Source organism: Stegodyphus dumicola, chromosome 12, assembly GCF_044657685.1.
Source record: "Stegodyphus dumicola isolate Sdum_Otavi_A_Nest chromosome 12, ASM4465768v1".
Taxonomy (NCBI): Eukaryota; Metazoa; Arthropoda; class Arachnida; order Araneae; family Eresidae; genus Stegodyphus; species Stegodyphus dumicola.
Window position 1 is genome coordinate 74789278 of NC_140779.1, and position 21665 is coordinate 74810942.

A 21665-nucleotide genomic window follows, 5' to 3' on the forward strand; every position below is an offset into this window, starting at 1 on the left:
GGTTTCCAAAATTTAAGAAAAAATCACAAAAATAGTGATAACTCCCCCAAAAATATGCCAATCCATATAAAATTTGAATATGTTGTCAAATAAGAGGTGTTGAATAAAACTGAAGTATGCAAATTAGGGAACTGTCATACTGACATAAAAAATCTGGGATAGACAATTCATAACAATGACCTCCAGGCATCATTTGCTTGAAGAACTGCAATGGAGAGCTGATGGGAGACACAGTCAGACAGAAGTAGTCAAATGGCTAATTGCAAGTCCTTCTGTAGTTCACTGACTTAGGAACAATTTCTAACCACAGATTTGGTATCCAAGAGGTTCAGCCAAGGACAGCCAACTCCTAAAATAAGTGCTGATGACCGTAATTTGTTGTTATGTGTATGAAGGAATAGAACTGCATTTCTGACTCAACTCAAATCCTCCCTTGCTGCAGCCACCAGAAGGTTGGTGTCACCGTCAAATGTACATAGAATGTTTCACGAAAGAGGTCTGTATGTGAGGCAAGCTACCATTTGTGTGCCGCTTGCATTGCATCATAGAGGGGAACATCAACATATCCACTGGATGGCTGAGCAATGGAAGGTTGTTCTCTTTATGGATGAGTCCAGGTTTAGCTTCCAAAGCAACAGTAGGTGTTACCTGATTTGGAGAGGACATGGACCCCATTATCATCCATCAAACATTCATGAAAGAGATGCATATGGAGAGGGCAATGTCTGTGTTTTGGGTGGTATCTCTCTGGGTTGGATGCACAGACCTCCATGTCTCTCCACATGGAGCTGTGAGTGCTCAGGCCTATAAAGATGACATCCTTGATGCTTATATGCACCCATTCTATTGAAAAAAAATCTATTGGTTCCAAATATGAGTAACAAATATATATAAAATATATCTTTTCAGCAATGCACAAAATGAAAAGACAGTTTGGGGACATTTTAGTTCTTATGGATATCTTCATAAGAACTAAATTCAACTAATCTTGAAATATTTCTTTATGTTTAATTTAAATAAATTTAAGACATAATATGAAAAAAATTATCCTGAGCATGAAAAAGCTTCATAAAGGAAAGTATGAGCATGTTGATGAGCTTCAGTAAACAGTTGTACACATATTTCAAGTGCCAGTCTGTAGAACATCTCTGCAGATGTAATGAATGTAAAGGAAGAATAGCTGTATGCTGCTCATTAAAAACTACAAAGAGGAGAAAGAAATGTATTTTTCTCCAGAGAACTTTGAAATAAGAGTATGAAAACTAATTCTCATAAGTGGCTTTAATGCCTAGAAGGATCATAACAACTAGCAGAAAAATGAAAGCAAATGGGATTTGGATTTAAACACAGTGAACTATATTTAAGACAAAATACTTAGTTACTTTTATAATTGTATAATATCTGTTTGCATTTCAAGAATTTAATTTAATACCTTCTATACATAAAGTGGATTCATAAAACAGCCAAGTAATGCATACAGTCTCTTCATAGCTGCAATTAAGTCAAGTTTTTCATAGATTTTGTAAGACAGCAAAATTACAAGGCCATTTAAATGAAAAGGAAACAAACTATATGCTTTAACTATCTTAATACAAAGTTTCAGGTATAAGAGAACTATTATTAAAAATCAGGACTAATTTTTATTATAAAACAAATGATCAGCTAAAAGAATACAGAGAATATATTTTTGTTGTACTATGTTTCTTTTGCATAACCACATTCACTTTAAAAATTAAACAAACAAATAATTTTATTAAAATAACAATCATATTCAAAAATGACAATTTATATAACACACTCACTTTTTTATGATCTTCAGAAGTGGACTTGAATTTTTTAAGACGATTATATAATTCTTTCCAGTATTTATAAACTTCATCGACATCTGAATTAAACAAAGAAACCGAACATTCACTTTGCTTTTTAAGATGGCAAGACAAATCAACAAACCTCTGATATTCATCTTCATGAGTTTTGAATTCATTCTAAAAAATAAAGATTCGTTTCTAATATCAGTCAATAAATGTAAACAGACTAAACAGTAAAAAATGAAGTAAAAATGTTTTAAAAAAATACAATAAAGTGAACGAAATGTAATAAATTTTTTTTAGATTATACATTTGCCACCCAGACAGTATAGTGGTTAGGGGAGCCAGCTGCAATACTGAGGAAGGCCTGGGTTTGAATCCCGAAGAAGGCATGGCTGAAACTCTCCATCCCTTCATAGGAGGCAAAGGTGGCCCACCTATTAGGTGCCTCAATAATAAAGTGACCATCACTTCTGGCCTTAGTAGTGGCCAAGCCGAAATCAGCTGAGGGCCCGCCATTGATAAAAAAAAAAAAATTACCGTATTTACGCGAATCTAATGCGCATCGTTTTTGGCCAAATGTAGTATTCAAAATTGGGGTGCGCATTAAATTCGATGGCGCATTAGATTCGAGTGCAAAGTTCGCCGATGACGTCAACCAAATTTCTCGACTACATTTACCGTTACATTTATCGTTGACACATTATTGCATAGAGGATACAAACTGCAGAGTACGTAGTCACGAAATGGAGGGCAAACAGAGAAGAATGTCATATGACGCTACTTTCAAACGTAAAGTAATTCTTTATGCTGAAAAAAATGGCAATAGAAAGGTAGGGAGAGAGTTCAACGTAGCTGACAGCAATGTTCGCTTGTGGCGGCAACAGAAATTGGCACTGTTTGCAACTAAAGCTAGTAGAAAGAAATTCACTGGCCCTCCCAAAGGAAGATCTTTGTAGATCTTTGAAGATCTTTGATTGTAAAATCTTTCAAGAAATGCTGCATTTCAAATTCCTTGAATGGCAGTGAAGATGACGTGCTCTGGAACGCCGAGGATGACGATGACGATGATGAGGAAAGAAGAAATGAATCTGCTTCTGATGAAGAGAGCTGCGAGGATTCCAGTGATGAAAACATTAGTGAATAAAGAAGTTTACTATTAAGCACTGATTGTAGAAACTATTAGCTAGATAGAAATGTTACGATTTATTTCATGCTCATATTTTACGATAGGTACCGTATATACGGTACTAATAACAAAATACTATATACGGTGCTAATTAACAATGATTGTTTCACATGACAATAGCCCACTAATAGGTTAAATCTATGTTCTGCTACTGTATGTATAAATCCATTGTTGTATAAAATATGGTATCTAAATTTAAATAAAATTATCATACCATTAATTGATAGTTTATATACAAATCCATTGTTGTATAAAATAAGATTCAATAAATTCCTCATATCATTGATGCGCATCACATTTGCCGACAAACAATTTTTTTATTATTTAGAGTTTTAAAATGGGGATGCGCATTAGATTCGATGGCGCATTAGATTTGCATAAATACGGTATTTTATGTTAAAAATTAAACTTTTCCTGGCTATCTTAATAAAAAATATTACTAGGCACATACATAATAATAGCTATTCAAAAAGAAAGAGTAGACTTGTTTGCAAAAACTCCGATTTTTTTACTATATTTTACTCACCTGTTTCTTGCTATATAAAAAATTCTGTTTAAGATGAATCAAATTAAATATGATATAAGCAGGTTATTCATTTAAAAGAATGTTTTATGTGCATGACGATAAATTCTTGTTTTCCTAAGAAATATTTTTTAAACTATAGCATCTCCATATATGAAGCTTAAACACAGAATGTAACATCATTAGGAACTTTTGACTAGGTTCCCACTGAAATTCAACTTTTAATTTTCCATAATCAAACAAAAAAAATTCTGTTCAAAATATACTAATGAACTAATTATGCATCATATTAAATATGAGTAAGTAAACAATTTTACGTTTCCTTTAAATTACAGTGCAGTAATTCAGAGCATTATGAAAATTTAATTTATATTCATTATTATTATGAAGCAAATAAAAGAAATGCATACAAAAAATACTTAAGCCATTCAAAAAGTAGATAGCATTTATATAAAGATATGAACTTCAAGAGAAAAACCGTTTATTCTGAGAAAGAAATTTATATCAACATATCACTCGTAACAAGCACTACTTCTTAGGTGTTATAAATGAATCTGAGGATCTTAGAATTATACTGAACTAAAAAGAGTAAGTAATTAATATAATTACTTATTGTAATGCATAATCACACAGTACAATCTAATGTACAATTATAATTCTAAAGACATTATAGAATATTAACATGTCTAATGGGAAGAACAAGGAATACCTCAATAACAACATTGAGAAGAGAGCTACAGATTGATTAAATTGCATTAGATAGTAGGTAAGTAAAATACTTTTTGCAAGCAAATCAGATTACAGTAACTTTTCAATTTGCTTTCTTTCTATGAAGGGCACTTCTTGTTTATTTTATACCATTTAAGAGACAAAATTTTTATTATTTGAAAAGATTGTGTGTGTGATTATGGCAAAGCCTCGAGGGCTATTTGCCTAAGGGGAGGGATGCCTTTGTGGAAGACTTTCTCAGAGGAACTGACTCGTATACACGTTACACATGGGGAAAACCAGGAAAATGCCCATGCAACCAGCCCGTTCGTGGGATTCGAACCTCTGACCAAAATACCGTAAATATTAGCACCGTATATAGTGTTCAGCGACTTTACCACTCGGCCGCTGGTGGGCTTGAAAAGATTGATTTGTATTTGTTAGCTTGTCCGACTTTTAGAAAAAATTTTGATTTTTCCCTGATATTCTTTAGAAAAAGTTTATATTTTTCTTCACTATTTTTTCTCCTAATTTAGGATTGTCCAAGTAATTGGGACAGCTATTCGAAATAAGATATCTGAAAGACTCAGAACTAAGCTGTGAAAGAATGTTAAATCCCAAAAATTGCTCCCAGATTGTAATTCAGAATTTCCAAAAATTATTTGGTAAAGAAATACAAATTACAAAACAGAAATACAAATTACATACATATTACAAAACAGGATTTAGTTTGCAGTACTTACAAATTTGAAAGATTAACATTGATAAATTCCTGACAATAAGAAATATTCCTTCTATTTTTTTAGAGTTTACTCAAGTAAATATACCAAAAATCATAAACAGACATACCAAAATCCTAGCACACATCTCTTCCGATATAGCATCTGAGTTCTCCAATTCGGTTAATTTAAGATCTGTTTCAGTAAGGAAGAGAAGTAGATGTTCTTTCACTTTATCATATTCTTCCCACATTTGTAATACATTCCCAGTATACTCCAGAACATCAATGATGTTCTTATATAATTTATGCCACCTATTATTTGCTTTCAATAAGCGACTCTTCAACTGATCCTCCACATCTAATTCTTGCTTGACTATGTCTTGATATAAAGTGTTCACCGAATGTAGCAAATGAACATTATCTTGGACACAATGTTTTAGATTCTGAAAAATACATTTCATTATACTGAACATTCTTCTAAACCTTTACATTCAATTATTAAATGAATTCACGAAGAAAACACATATAAAAAACCATCAAAAACATAAAGTAAATAAAATACAAAAAGTACTAAAGTATTAAAATTTCTAAATTTAAATTTTTTCTAAATTATGAAGGACATGTGTACTATATCCTTCACAACTGGTTATCTACATATGTATATATGTATATATATATATATATATATATATATATATATATATATAATACAAAAATATAAAGAAAATTTATTAACAAATTACTAACTTAATTAGCAATGGCTCTTTAAATCCTAATTTCAATTTAAATATGTGTCCTTCATTCTGCATCACTTATCTGCAGTCATCCACATTGCTACAATTCTTGTCCAATTGCCGTCCAGAAAATTTCTGAAATTCCCAAAGAATTTCCAAACTATAAATACTCTAGCTGCATTGTGTATATCCTTTTTCTATCCTTGCTCATGATTAATTAATCCATATTTCCTCGCTTACTTGTATTCTCCATTATTTATGATATAGTTGCATATTTAAAATTGTTGGGCATTTTTTGGACTCCTAGTGTTGTACCAGTCAAGAAAAACTATGCTTCTAAATATTGTTTTTATACAGAAATAAAAACGGATATTTAATCTTCATGATTGCATTATACATTGTAATGCTCTCGCCATCCAAGCTACGACTAAAATAATTGGCAAATAAAAATGGATATTTAATCTTCATGATTTTGCTACACATTATAATGCTATCGCAATCCAAGCTACAACTAGAATAATTGGCATCTTCTATGCTAAGTTCTCTCACGATACCATCCCAAAATATTACACATATGTATAATTTTAATTTTTTAAATTATTCCTAATTTTGGTTTTGTTATTTTTTTATTGTTGTGCATTATTCTTATTTACTTATGAAGAGAAACACATGAGTGAACCATTTAAAACTATGTAAAAAAGCAATCTTAGCGTACCCTATATCTTAATAGATTTCAACCACGTTTTATTCAAAACTTACACTAAACTACAGTTGCTTCTAGTGTATTTTGTACAATAATTTTATATTTATTTATTGTATACATTATTTAATTTTTGACTATGTGGCAACCCAACTTTATTTGTATTTAATTTTTATATTATTACACAGAGCTTTTAATTCTGAGTCAACAGATGTTTGAATTGTAGAAAATTATAAATGGAATTGAAACTGGAAATATAAACACTTTCTACTGGGCTTCAGTAACATTTTCTATTATTAAGCACCCGCATTCGGCGATTTCTCAAGAACCTAGTGGCATTCTTGATTAAAGTTTCCAGAAAATGCATTTATAACAGCCCTAGCAGTAAATTCTGTTAAAACTTTCATATATATGTTTATCCTCCTCTTTGAGCACAGGTATAAATATGAAGCAGATCAAAGCATGCAGTCAGTTTAAAATGTGCCCCTTCCCCTTACAAAGCTCCTCACTCGGTGGCTATCATTTGAGACATTGTCCGGCGAGCAGTTTTGGTAATCTGCAATATCTTTTATATTTTAAAGAGAATTCTGCTTTATCTCTGTTTTTCCCCTTACATGTTTTTATAACTATTTATCTTGATGGCAAGAAATGGTATCAATTTTAATTAAATTGTAAGTCTTCCTGTTTTGTCATATTATTTGAAGAGATCTCAACAAACTCACAGCACATACTTTGTAATGGTCAACAGCAAAACTCTGATATAATTATCATGAGGCAAAAATATATATATATATATTTTATTTATTTTGTTAAATATAAATTAAAAAATATAAGACAATTAACATAATAAAACAGAACATATCAGCGAAAAGTAACTCACCATAGCTGCCAACTTTGAAATTTAATATGCATATAGCAGGGGAGTAGCTAGAGGAGGGCAAGGGGGACATCTGTCCCCAGGCGCAGAATCCAAGGGGCGCCAAATTGACGTTACGGCATTTTAAAATTAAATGTTTTCCATCCTTGGCAAGCAGTAGGGGGCATAAAATCTTCAGTTGCCCCTGGGCACTGAAAACCCTAGCTACGACTCTGGCATACAGTCTCACAGACAAATTAATAATGTACTATTCATATATTTAAAGCAAAATTAAATAGAAATATTTAGCTCTTAAACCTTAGATAAGGCTTCATAAAATACTCTAGAAGTTTCTGCAAATCAAAATAGTGTTCAAAACACTATCAACAACAAAATTCAAAAATTGCAGAAAACTTCCACAAAAATTGTTATCAGCATGATAATAGTGTCATAAGAAACTTGGGAAATTATGACCATAGAATTATTCAGACAGTAAAGAGACACTGCTTCATTTTTTATAATAATAATTGGAGATAGTATCTAAATGTGTACATTTTGTAAATACTCATCACATCAAGCCTCTCATCATTTTATTTACTTTGAGCCTGTTTCACAGGACTTTGGACTTGATCCGGTACAAAGATCAATTTTATTTTAGTATTATGCATTTATCCTAGTTTTTTCGCACTACGATTTACCTATTTAACCAAAATTTTACTTATTTTACTATTTATTTCACTTTCTTAATTGTTTAGCATCTGTAAATATTATAAATTTCTTCAAATAATGTCACGTGACTCACCAAAATTTTGTGATTCGCCATGAACCTATCAATCATCATTCTCACACGATTACAAATAATTGTGGGACTTGTATATATTCTACTTATTCTATCATCATCTCTTTCATTTCAAAAAATAATAATAATAATAATAATAATAATAATAAATTGCCATGCTTATCAAGAAAAAGATGCCATGCCTATACTACATATGCTTATCTTAGAAAAATGCCATGCTTCTACAATACTAGTAATCTTCATCACCAATAGATGGCAGCTCATTCTTTTTTTTTTTCCTCATGAAAGACACTAAGTTCCAGCTAAGGATCTCATTTATGCCTGATAAGACTACCCCAGATCTTTACTCCTAAGCAAATAACTTAGGTGTAAAGACCTTCAGATCAAATACTTGTCTTTACCATAATTCACGCCAATTGGATTAAAATAAATAAAATTAATTAAAAAATTACATTGAAAATCACTTCACAGAAATTTAGTTTGAACACCTCAAGTTTCATTTAGAAATAGCAAAAACAATGTCGTAGTACATTTTTATAATTATTTATTTTCATAACATTTTTCTTTCAAAAACTTGGTCATCAACAATTTTTTCTAGTGCTACTTTTGAAAGAAATGATCTTATGCAGATAAATTAAAAGCTGGTGGATTTGGCGATTTACCAGGAGATATAATTAAAAAATAGGAATCTCTCAGATTTACAAGGAAAGTTGGCAGCTCTTATACATGCTTAAAACAAACATTCATACATACATATGAACTATCCAAAATATGTATTCATACTATAATAATCCTTAAATAGCACACCTCAAATTTTTTTATGCTTTCCAAATATACGTTTTTTGAGTGCCCAGGAATACCGTAATCAAATTCGCAGACTATACCCTCTTTTGATGAAAGCCATTTCTCCAGACAGTCCATTGAATTTAGCATTCTTTCCTTCAATAACTTAATATTCTGGAAACTTCGGGGGGGGGGAAAAGTAAAAAATCAGTTTTGCATACATCATATTTTTATCAAAAATTAGTTATTTTAACAATGGAAAGGCATTAAAAAAGACATTCATATAGAAAAAAACTGTCTGAAAAAGATTTATACATGTTAGTCTTTTAATATACTAAAAAATCCCATTTTATGCACGAATTTGTAAAAGTTAAAATTATTATTATTAAGGAAGGCATTAATTATGCCTTTAAATTATAAAAAAGCTTTATTAACATTTGAATTCAGAGAAACGAAGCAACGGGATAAAATTCCACAAACATGATGAAAACAGAAAACATAAGTAACAAAACAAAAATATATAAACATGATACCTGTCATATTAATATTTAGATTTAAAGCCACACAAATTTCAGTGAGGCAATAGCCAAACAAATTTGAAGTGCATTTTTCATATAGTTAACTCGCAATATAATGACCTTGCATAAAATGAGGTAGGATCATGCAAGAAATTGACATTTTATCGTGTTTCTTGTTCAAAAGTCGGCAAAACTGATTTATCAATATGCTATTCCATTAAATTCAATTATCTCTATAATTCATATGTTTAGAATTTTAATTATTGTTATAAATCCACTGAATAACTATAAGCTTTTAATGAAAAATACCCATATTTAGTTTTTCTTAATTACCTTTAACCAGTAAAAGGTACGAATGAATAAAATTATTGCTTATAGATATAAAATTATTGCTTATAGTAGAAGCTTTTGCAAAAGGCTTTTATATCATCTCGTCTTTACCAAAGTTATTTGTGCTAAGTTTTTAAACTGCTAAAAAATGATTTATATTATTTTACAAAGAGTTAATTCACATAAAATACTGATTTGCATTTCCTTCTCCTTGGAAGAAATTTGCAAAACTCCAATTATGTCTGTTATTTATTTTATAGACACATAAGTTCAACTCTGAATGAGTTCTCAATGCTTAAAAAATAAAGAAAGAACATTTGAAATGTTTTACAGATATTGGTATTCAATCTTCAGTACTTCATGCAGCAGTAGGAATTTTGCATTTAGTTCTCTCATTCAACATAAATATTGGATTTTTCAAATTTATTTGCACCCAGTAATGTATGATCATACAAAGCTCGTTTAAAAGAAGGAAAACACTTCAAAGCATTCCCAGACTTAACATAAGATACTTAAGAAAGAAGACAAGTTTATCATTAATAGACTTCTAATTGAAAGCAAAAATATGATAGATTTCATTTTCCTTCATGAAATATAGATAAAAACTTTAAAGGCTATAAATATAAAAACTTTTCAGCTTATTTTCATATTAACAAATATTGTAACATTATGAACATAGTAGGTGGTTCCAGAACATTTTTAGTGGCTTTTTTTAGTTATGAAGCTTCCCAAAATGATTCAGCTGTGCAATAACAGGAAAGGATAGAAATCGCAATTTTGAGTAATGATGCCATTATAATTCGCAAGGAATTTAATTCCATTTTTATCATAAAAAATCAAATATTATTTTATAATACATATTAATACAAATGTTATAAAATATGTCAGAAAACATAATGAGCTAAAATAAAAGTCTGAAAACATCAGTATCAACAAGTTTGTAACATAAAACAATGCTATTAATTAGATCTGTATAAAGTTAAGAAAAAAAATCTGATAAATCATTATGCAACAATATTCCCCTTCATTACTTTTCATTACAAATTATTGGTATGGATTTAAACAAAATTCAAACATTAGCATTCAGATAACTCAGCATTAAAAATTTCAATATACACAAAAGAATGAGATTTTACTCAAAGTACTTTTTAATAAATAAGAAGTATCAGACTTAAAGTTAAGCAAAATTACTCACAATAAAAGATACAAACTCAAGGATAATAATGCTAGTTTCTCTTAAAACTTTATCTTTAATAACACATTCACATTTTAAAGATACTTTATCTACACATTCCTTTTACTCGTATGTAGTTTACTGCATTTTAGATTACCAGCACCTGGCTAGCATACAAGAGAAATTTACATCATCAGTAGTTAATATAGCATACATAAAAAAAAATATAAACTCACTATGTTAGTCTTTCAAATGTCATGGTTCTTAATTTAGTCCACTGCTGCAAAAGTCTTTTGCATGATCTTTGCATGGTACTTTTCTCAATAGAACTAAAATACACAGTGGGTTCTGAGAGAAGTGCATCCATGCTATTGCCCATACTTATTAACTTCCCAGAATTGGCTTCAAGATTATCTAGGACAGCCTAAAAGATTCCACAAATAAAATAATCAAAGAATTCGTAATAAAGAGGAGAATTAACATAAAAATGATTAGAATCCACTCTATAAATATAAAAAAGTGACATTTACATATAAAAAAAACCTTATGGAACAATGCTCTGTAAAACGATGATATTCGTGAACTTAAAAAAATCTTAATCCAACTACATATATCACTACTTTTTCAGTGATTTCTACCCTAAAATTGCAAAATGGAATTCAGATACAAATTTATAACAAAAAGAAGAAAAAATGTTAGCGATTTTGAAAAATATAATCAAGATTCAGTCTCTATCTGCATTCAAATACATTTTCAAATTATTTTATTTATTTATTTATTATGTGAAAACGTAATCTGAAGCCAAAGAACAAACGAAAGATTATCTAAATAAAATTTTCATACAGAGAGAGGGAAAGATAATGCATAGTAATTAAACGTGTAATCCTCAGTGTTTCACAGAGATCGCTTATGGGATCCACAAAATTTACATGCCTCTACGAAATTCAAAAAACAGAATAAGAACTAACCCTCACTTCCACCTCATAATCTAGAGAGTCCAGACAAATGGTGCCTTTGACAATTTTTGATATTTTAACAGAAACCGTTGCTGAGGAATCACCTGGAATCCCAGTGTCGGGATTTTTTGGGTCATTTCTTTATTGATCACTACACAAGGGGAATTCCACAGATCTAGAGATACAAAAGATCTCACAACACATTAACCAGGTACCAGTACAAAAATGAATTATTGAAGGATCTTCTGGTATGCAAAATATCTACCAATATGTACTACTGTAGTGGAAATATATGATCCCTAAATTTTGTCTTAAAGAGAATAAAATGTTGTGGGACAACTGCATTCATATCTGTATCGATGGGGCAAAGGCCATGAGTGCCATAATTAATAGGGCTGTATTGCTCATACCAACAGAAACTGTTCAAATAGCCATTGTATAACAGCACTTACAGGGGAAAAAACCCTTTAAAAGATTACTCTTGAGGATGTCATCAAAGTCATTAATTTCATAAAATCTCGGACACTGAATAAGTGTTATTTAAAATATTATGTGATCCATGAGAAGTGTACATACATATCTTGTTTTACATAATGAAGTCAGATAATTTAAGAAAGAAAAGAAGATGCTAACCTGCATTTTTTGAGCTAAGAGATGAAGTACGAGTACTTTTTTTTTAAAGAACACTATTTCAAACTAAAAAGACAGACAGAAATTCAATGCTTAAAATTGCATATTTAATTAATATTTTACAGAGATCAATGAATTTAATTTAATCCTTCAAGGCAAACCAGTATATGTATTTAATGCTAGTGAAAATATGCTTGCATTCAAGACTCTGATGACTGATTACATCTCATACCAACAATTAATTGCTTCCTAACAATAATTGCATTAAATAGCTTTACTTAACACTTCACCAAAGATCTTACTAATGTAAGTATCTGTTAACAAGACTTTATGCAGAAATACAGGGCTTATGTTTTACATCATTCTTTCACCTTCAAAACCAAAATGTGTACTTGCTTCTTTGTGCTTAATGAAAACTTGAGACTAACTCATATGAACACAAATTTTAAAATATACTTTATTTATATTTTCAGTGTGCATTATAAAAGATGATTGTTTTAAAAATATTTTTCAGCATATTTCAATATTCATTATATTTTTGCTTGTATATAAAGAATTTATGATGATTTAAAAAATATATTATTGCATGCATATGGCTTTGTATTGAACTGAATGCACACAAAACCACTGATATCTTGATAGAATTTATTTTCTCAAAAGAAACACTTTACAGTCCTGGAACTTTCCACAGAAGTACTTGCACCATTCTTTTCAGTATAATAGACCACAATCAGTAGTTACCACTTGAAACCACTAACAGCATTAAACACAATGCAATGCAAAGTGTACCTAAAAAGGCAAAGCTCGCACAAAGATCTCTCAACACTCTGAATAAGTTATGAACTAAAAACTGAGAAATAATGTTCTCTCCCAGTCTTATTTAGTTTTCCCTTGGCAGGCGGGAATTTTCCAGTACTTTCCCTTTCTTGAAATTGCTGGAAAGCATGTAAGATTAGAATTTTAGAGTTCTATATAAGGAGCGTATACAATTACAGTTAAATATAAGTATCAATTACAGTTGTACAGGGACTGGAGCAAAATGATGCAAATTTGTAGACAAAAGTTAGTTGCCAAAACTATCACAAACTTGGAAAGCAAGCACGATTTTTGCAAGATAGCCATTTATTTACCTCCACATTAAACAGCTGTGACCCCTGTATTCTTATTTTTACGGCAGAGTTCTACTTTTTCAAACATTCACTGGGGTCTGCTCTCACAGAAGCGGTGAAACGGCAGGTCTTAGCTTGGGTATCCCATCCACTCAGGTCTGCCACTGTAGAGAAATGAGTCTTGCACACTTGCCAGGAAGACTTTTGCCTAGTTTTAGAGGGGGTTCAAGAAAGACATAGATAGGAATTTAAAGGCATTGCAATTGCTTCTTGCTGTTGCTATAGATTTAAGCTATCAACTACCTTGGTGAGAAACACTGTCATAGATTCTGTTGCTCTACAGCAGAAACTCTTTCTCCAAATCATTGCTCGACAACAGAAACTCTTTCTCCGAATCATTGCTCGACAACAGAAACTCTTCCTTCAATTTGTAGTTTGATAGCAGAAAGTCGTTCTTCAGTTTCTCCAATTTTGTTTTCAAGTGTGTCTTAATCGGCTGTCCATAGCTTCAAATTTATTTTCTATTATGACAGTAACTTCTCTTTTCTTTTTCTCTTGAACTGACTTGATGGCCTTTCCATCAGTCCTTGGACTGATTTCATCTTTTCTTGGCCTTGTTTTCATCTCTTCTTTAATGAACTTCATTGCCACTTCCATCTTTTCTTTGCCTACTTCCATCTCTTCTTTAAATGCAGCAAAGGTTGTCACCAGTTGCCTCAGTTGTTCATCTGTCACTCTTGTCACTGGCGCTCAACCCCACTTCTAACAGCAAAAGTTGCTACACATTTACAGATTCGCGACGGACTGAATTTTTCACAAAAGAAACACTTCACATTTTTGGAAATTTCCACAAAAGTACTCATACAGCTCTTCTCAGTATAATAGACCGAAATTGCCCCTTGAAACTACTAAGAACTCCGAGCACAGCACAATGCAAAGCGTATCTAAAAAGGGGAAGCTCCTATGGAAATTTCTCACTACTCCACATTGGCTCTGAACTAAAAACTGATACTCTCTCAGGTCTTATATAGATTTTTCCCGGCAGCTAGGAAATTTCCAGTACTTTCCCTTTCTCGAAATTACTGGAAGGTATATACAATTACAGATAAATACAGGGATCAAATACAGCACCATTTACAGTTATACAAGGACTGGGTCAAAGTGTTGCCAAATGGTCACCAAGCTTGGTGACTTTTGGTGATATCTCGGCAAATTAGTTACAAAAAATAGTCACCAAAACTAATCGCCAGGTTGGTAATATCTCACCAATTTTGCAAGATAGCCATTTACCTCAATGTTAAATAGACTTGTCCCTGTAACCTTATTTTTCCGGCAGAGTTAAGCTTTTCCAAGCATTTCATGTTACATTATACAAAAGATACTACTATTTCACATATAATTTCACTACAACTATTTACATACATACAAAATTCATAACAATATCATAGCACTTATGAAAACAATTAAGGAATTTAAAACATAACAAAACACCTTATAAATTTTAGACTATATTGATACATTTTTTATTTCACTTGAGTTGGCAAAATTTAACTTACCATGAATTTAGTGAATCTCTAATTTTTCAGTATTTGAGAAATTAGAGATTGTATTTGAGAAATGATATATCATAACATGAATGTGTGTGTGTGGGGGGGAGGAACTTGATTTTTTTTTAACTTTCATATTTTTTAGTCTATGATGTGATTAATTGCTTAAGCATTAAAAATTATCATTTCCCTAAAATTATGTTACTTTTAATTTCCACACATAGTAATTTGTCTTCATCATATACATCAGATTATATGCAATAACTCTAACATATTAATAAATAGGGATCATTTTGTAAGAACAAATATATTACTTATTATCTTACAAACTATGTTTTTAAAATGAACTTAGAGTAATTTTGGCAGAAAAACATAAAAATAGTTAATTATTAGCAACAAAAAATAATAATAAATTTTAAAAACAAGTTTAAAATATTGATCAAATATTTTTTTTAAATTAACAGAATAACAACACTTGGATATTATTTCATTTCAAAGTAAAGTATTCTTTTGATGTTAAAAGCACCATTAGTGGAGCTTGTCCAACTTTTTTGGAGGATGCTGAGTAACCTTACATTATCATACATACTATTTATAATCTTACGCAACCTGGCAATCATTGTCATATTGCACAATACACAATATCTTTTAATTTTTATCCCCGTTGTCCTGGTAGTTAGTTTTTTTAGTGTTATTTGATATGACAAAAGGCATTTAAATTATTTTTTGAGTTCTAACTGCTTAGCAAACTGAGGAATTTAAAAATAAAAAAGCACACTTCTTAACTACTGAAAATCTTAATTTTTTAAATATATCTAATTGAAACAATTTAAAATACATTTAATTTATAATAGATCCAAATTATAATTATGAATATTATCAGCATTATTATATTTAATAAAAATATTACTCTAATTTAAAGCAAGCAAGATTTAGTTATTCTACTTACAAATTATAAAAACTGCTAGTTACAGAACAAACTGCTATTTACATTTTTCATTTTACAGTAATTTTTATGGGTTAATCAACATTATATTAAATTATATACATAAATACAAATTGTATAAATGATAGCAGAAAAATGTTGAACATGCCTGAGTTTTATTCAAATTTCTATCGATTTCTTCATCAGAAGTATCAGAATATTGAAGTGGTAAATATATGTAACTTTCAGAAGCAGATAAAATGTGAGTAATTTCTTCAATAAAAGAGCTGATTGAACTTTTTTGCTCAATGATGTTCCTCAAAGTCTCTAACCTAAAATATAAAAAGCCATGACACATCAATTATTAAACTTAATGTAACTCTTTTCCTATAATTTATATCTCATTCTTGGTATACACTCAAACATAACATAAAGTAGGTTATCCATGCATTAATTATTTAAACTCAACATAAATTTACTTTCATAATTAATATCTAATTTCTTGGTATATAAATAAAGATGACATAATGTAGATTATCAATGCATTAGCAATTTATTTGGAAGTTACAATGATTAAAATAAGCATTACTTGAAAGTCAATGTCAGAATTTAACTAGAGAAAACAGGAGTTTGATGTTTTAGAAGAATTCTAAGAAAAAGAAAACTTATTTTACACTAAATAATAACACATCCACAAACAGATTTCGGAAAAGATGACTCTAAAATAAAAGGAAAAAATATTAAACTTCAGCAACTTCATAATTATTAAACTTTCCTAATAACTGAATTTGAACAACTTCTCAAGAAAGGTAAATAAAATAATGCAAAACATGAAACCGTTAATAAACAGATAAAAGTAATTAGTTGTGTGCTGTAGTGCTTTCAGCAAAAAAAGGGGAATAGCAGCATTTCAGCTTCAGTGAAAAATAAATGATACTGATCTGCACATGTGCACATAGCTTATGTTTCTTAATTTAGCAAAAATTTTCTTGATTTTCATTCAAAAATATTTAATATGGTTATTAATTTCAATCTCAGATCACACGAGGATCAGTCAAATGGCAAAATAAAGCACAGGGGTTCACCTCACCATCTCCAGAAGTTCTACTTAGCAGAGTTTATGCTCAAGCATCAGACTGGTTGTGACAATATTATTCACAACATTTGCAGGATTGTGGGCACCAGAAAATGAGTGTTAAAAATGAATTTGAGATATCTCTCTATATGCAGCTTTAAAAAAAATAAATTTCTAACAAAATTATATTAAACAAGATAACGCATACAAATTTATATTAAATTGCATTTACACTTATATATTAAATAAAATGTGCACTGTTGACATTGAATGAATTGCTCGTGTGTGACTATCTGTTTCATCCCAAAGCTGAAACACACTTATTTCCATTTCTTACCATGGCTACTACAATATATAGGTACACAGATAAATATAACAATCAGAAAAACTGAATGATTCAGATCAGAAATGCTACAGTCAGTTTAGTCACAATTAAATAAATAAACGAAATGAATTTTTTAAGCTAGTATAGATAAATATGATACAATACAAATTTTGAATATGCTTAAAAGAAACACTTTTATATTAAATTATTTGTTGATTATTTATTTATATAGAAGTGAGCCTGAATTGCAACACTCAATGCATACAAAAAATTAATAGATCAGAATCAGAAGATAAAAAATTTGATTACAAAAACTTGTGCAATCAATTTTTTTTGATTGCACAAATTTCAAATAAAAAATTTAATTGCAAATAATAATAATTCCCATAAGAATACATTTCTAATGGTTGAAGGAGTATTAGTTGTTGTAGTTGAAGGTTGAAGTAGTGTATGAGCTTTATAACAGTTTTCTTCATTTATAGCATAAATATGAATTCTTCAGAATGTACTTCATAGAGGTTTATCTGCTTAACATTCTTTGCCTTAAAACAATCTCAATCAAATGTAATTTTCTACTTTTCTTATTTCTTCATGAATGATCTAATTACTTTATGAATCTAAAAGTAATTCTCTATTTTTTTTTCTTCTTCGGGTTTTCTTATAATAACTTTATTTCACAAACTATAATGTCCATCAATAGCAGATGTCTTTTGGGGATGACAACAAATTAAAACTTCAATTTTGATTTTGTTAGTAACGAAAGATAAACTGCTTCATCCTGAAGTATGAACTATCAAAATTATTCTGCAGACTTTATTATCAACTTGATATCATATTTAATCAAGATAGACCGACTTTCTTTTTAACATTTATGTCTTTTAAAATATTTTGCTCTGTGTGTAGCTGTGTTGTAAACTGTATTGGCTATATTTTACAGAAAAAGCTGTGAAAACTTTTACATTATTGTGAATGCATCAAAAACGTCCACTTCTCTGTTGCCCAGAGTTTGGTTTAAAAAATTAAAACATAATATGCTACCTATGGCTATATAGAATGACTACGACTACATAGAAGTTTTTCTTTGGGAAAGCAGCAACTCATTAGTTATTAACAAACTTAAATTGATTTTGTTTCAATATTTGTTGAGATGCTGGGAAAAATATTATTTAAAAGGTAAAGTGAGAGTATTCACATTTTAAACAATAAGCCAAAATGCACCTTTTAAATGATTTTGTAAAGATTAAAAAATTAAGTCTAATTTTTCTTTTTTGATAATCATACTAATTTTTTGGTATTTTTCCATTTTGCTGAAGCAAGCAATAAAGTCGCCAATAATGGTACAACCGATGCCAAACAAAATATCCTCGCTGGTAACCTTTTACTTTAACTTTTACATTTTCAAAACAAGTAGCAGCCATTTCTTATCAGGTTGATTGTTTCTTTCATTACTGGCATACAATTACATAGAATTTTTACCAGATAGTTCAATTTTATGCCCTAAGGCCTTTCACGGGCGGTAATTAAGTCAATCAGGATGCAATCAAACCGTTCACCCGATGGCAAAAATTTAGAAAAGGCAAAGTCAAAGGTTAAATTCATCAATTCTAGTGAGAATGCACTAGCGAAGTAAAACACTGCAGTTTTAATTTCTGAAAAAGCTGTTTGTACAAATTGAAATAATTCTTGCATTTAAACTTGTATTCCAAATTAAGATTTAACTTGAAATTAATGTATATAATTACTGAGAGAATTAGATTTTTGTAGCATAGTTTATGTGAGATGAGACCACTTGGGGTCACGTGATATGAACCGACAAATCATGATGTTGTACGATGAAAGCATAGTAAATTCTTAAATTAATTTCTTTTTACAAATTTATTGTCTTTATTTATTGGCTTTTTTACAAAATTTTAAATGACATTAAAATGTTTATACCTTCAAAATAAAAAATTCTTAGAACTAACATTTGTTAACACTTTTTATGTGTATACCATGTGTTTTCGCCAAAAAATTTTACTTGGCGAGATTTGCACTGGCGAAACGGAAAAGTACCAATTTTTTATATCATTTAAAATTTACTTGTCTTATTTTTATGCACACAATGTTATGTGAAAGATACTTAAGATTTCTGAATAATGCATAATTAAAATAATTTAACTGAAAATGCAATCAATATTACTAACATCAAGTATTTATTATATTAAGAAATATATTTATGATGAAAAATAGCAGAATTTTGTTATTTACATTAATATATGATTTAAATAAAATAACAGAAAAGTAAAAATAAATTCTTGTTTAAACAATCTTTCATTACATATCATGTAAACACTCATATAAAGAAAGAGGTTGGCTTTAAAATAATATGAAATTATTTATATAAATATTAAGGATAGCAAATTTACTTACTGGTCATTTAGCAAGGTTGTGACTCTTGGTAAAACAGTATTCAAATTAGTTACTTCTTGAACAAATTTGTCATCAGTATCTGTGTCTTTTAATAACAGATTGCCTAATGTTATTATTTCCTCGAACTCTGGTTTCTTTTTGTCTATTTCTTCTTGAATTGCCTAAAAGAAGGAAAAAAAAAAAAAAAAAACTCTTACTGAAATCTCTTAATTACATACAATTTTAAATTTTAAGCAACCTTCTGAAAAACTGAATATATTTAGAAATATAATAGCCAAACCTTTAAACAAGCATTGTATCTTTAAACAACTTTTAATCCCTATTTCAATAAGAATTAACAGATTTTGAATTGAAGTTGCATTATAAAAATTTTACTTAAGTAATATTGTTTAAATACACTCACTTGCAATTTGGTAATAACTTTTTCAGATGGTTCCAAATATTTCTGTTTTATTTTTTTTTCTAAGAAATCATTCCACTGCAGTAATAATATTGATTTTTTGTTAAATACTGTCCGCTTTTCCAAACTACAGGTAATGGTGCTATTAAGTTTATCTAATTTGCAAATAAGCAGAAGAGCTGCATTCTTCTGAATATTAATTTCTTCATGATAATCAGAAAATAAGCATTTTTCTTCTAATTCTAAAACCTTATGGTTCCAATTAGTTAGTTCCTCCACAATTTTCTTCAGTCTTTCCTTCTTTTCCTATGAAAACATTAAAGAATAAATTCTTAATATACAGTATGACATAATAATTTGTTCTGAATACAAACATTTTACATTAGCAACACAAATTATAGGCATTACATAATCATCAAATTAATACACAATGGATGAGTATTATAATGAAGTAAAATATTAGTTAAATAGCATCACAAAATGGGTATTAAATTTTTTATGAAATAGAGGACTATGAAAATTACATTATGTACCTATTACTTTTCATTTACTTCATTCAAACAACATTTCTTTTTATAGCTAATGCAAGTATTCCTGTTCAACAATTAATTAAAACAAAGAGAAGAAATAAATGGTTGTAATAAATTAAAATACCACTCAGCAATCAGATAAAAGTAGAAATACAGAAGTTTAATGTACTGCATTAATAATTCATAAATGTAAAAAATTGTTCAATATACACAAACAGCATATGTTTTAAAAGAATTTATAAAATGACTTACTTTAGCTTGCTCCATATAAATTTTTAAATCACTATAGGCCTCTGGAATGCTCTGTTTTAAGAATAATTCAACAGACTGAGCAGTTTCTTCAGCGGTTTCAATACCATACTTCAATTTTTCCAATAAATCATGTAACTTTTCCAATTCTGCCTTGTGACAACTTAACATATTTTCCTGCATTTGAATTTGGTGCTTAAAACTAAGCATTTGTTCTCTGATATTATTTATTATATCACGATTCAACACAGAGCACAGCTTTTCAGCAGCACATTCTGCTTTTGCCACAAACTTTCTAATGGTAGCAGAGCTGTCAATAAATTTCTGAAAAATGAAATAAAAATGAAAGTTCATTCATTTTTATATTTTAATATAATAATATGAGAGTTTAACAATCTCATATAAGATAAAAATAAGAAAAAAAGAGTTAAAAATGTTACTTTGGATACTTATGTAAATTTATAGTAAGAGAATAGCTTCTTTTAAATAAATAATATTTATTCTGATTAACAGGAAGTCAGTTAAAAATTGTGTGTCAATATGCCAAATGGGGCAACCCAATAGCAAATCGAGGGTGGGGTGCTATGGGGTTGCAGGTTGCTCCAAAGCTAAACCAGAGTTCTCATTTTTTTTTAAATCACTTTACCTGTTTGTTCTAAATCTCTCC

At 29.6% G+C, this 21665-nt stretch overlaps 1 protein-coding gene across 7 annotated transcripts in view; it reads right to left on the minus strand.

Annotated features, from left to right (window-relative positions):
* The window catches only part of Msp300 (Muscle-specific protein 300 kDa), a 513656-nt gene that overhangs the window by 24861 nt on the left and 467130 nt on the right, over positions 1–21665 (minus strand). For 6 of the 7 annotated variants that reach the window (XM_085806588.1, XM_085806589.1, XM_085806592.1 and 3 more), the window contains 8 exons: positions 21002–21322; positions 20223–20525; positions 19820–19980; positions 16180–16342; positions 11080–11267; positions 8846–9002; positions 5078–5392; positions 1803–1985 (listed from right to left, as the gene is read on the minus strand). In XM_085806588.1, the coding sequence (XP_085662714.1) occupies positions 1803–1985; positions 5078–5392; positions 8846–9002; positions 11080–11267; positions 16180–16342; positions 19820–19980; positions 20223–20525; positions 21002–21322 (1791 nt within the window). Of the gene's footprint in view, positions 1–1802; positions 1986–5077; positions 5393–8845; positions 9003–11079; positions 11268–16179; positions 16343–19819; positions 19981–20222; positions 20526–21001; positions 21323–21665 lie in introns of those variants that run through there. The other variant, XM_085806593.1, reaches the window with a different exon arrangement.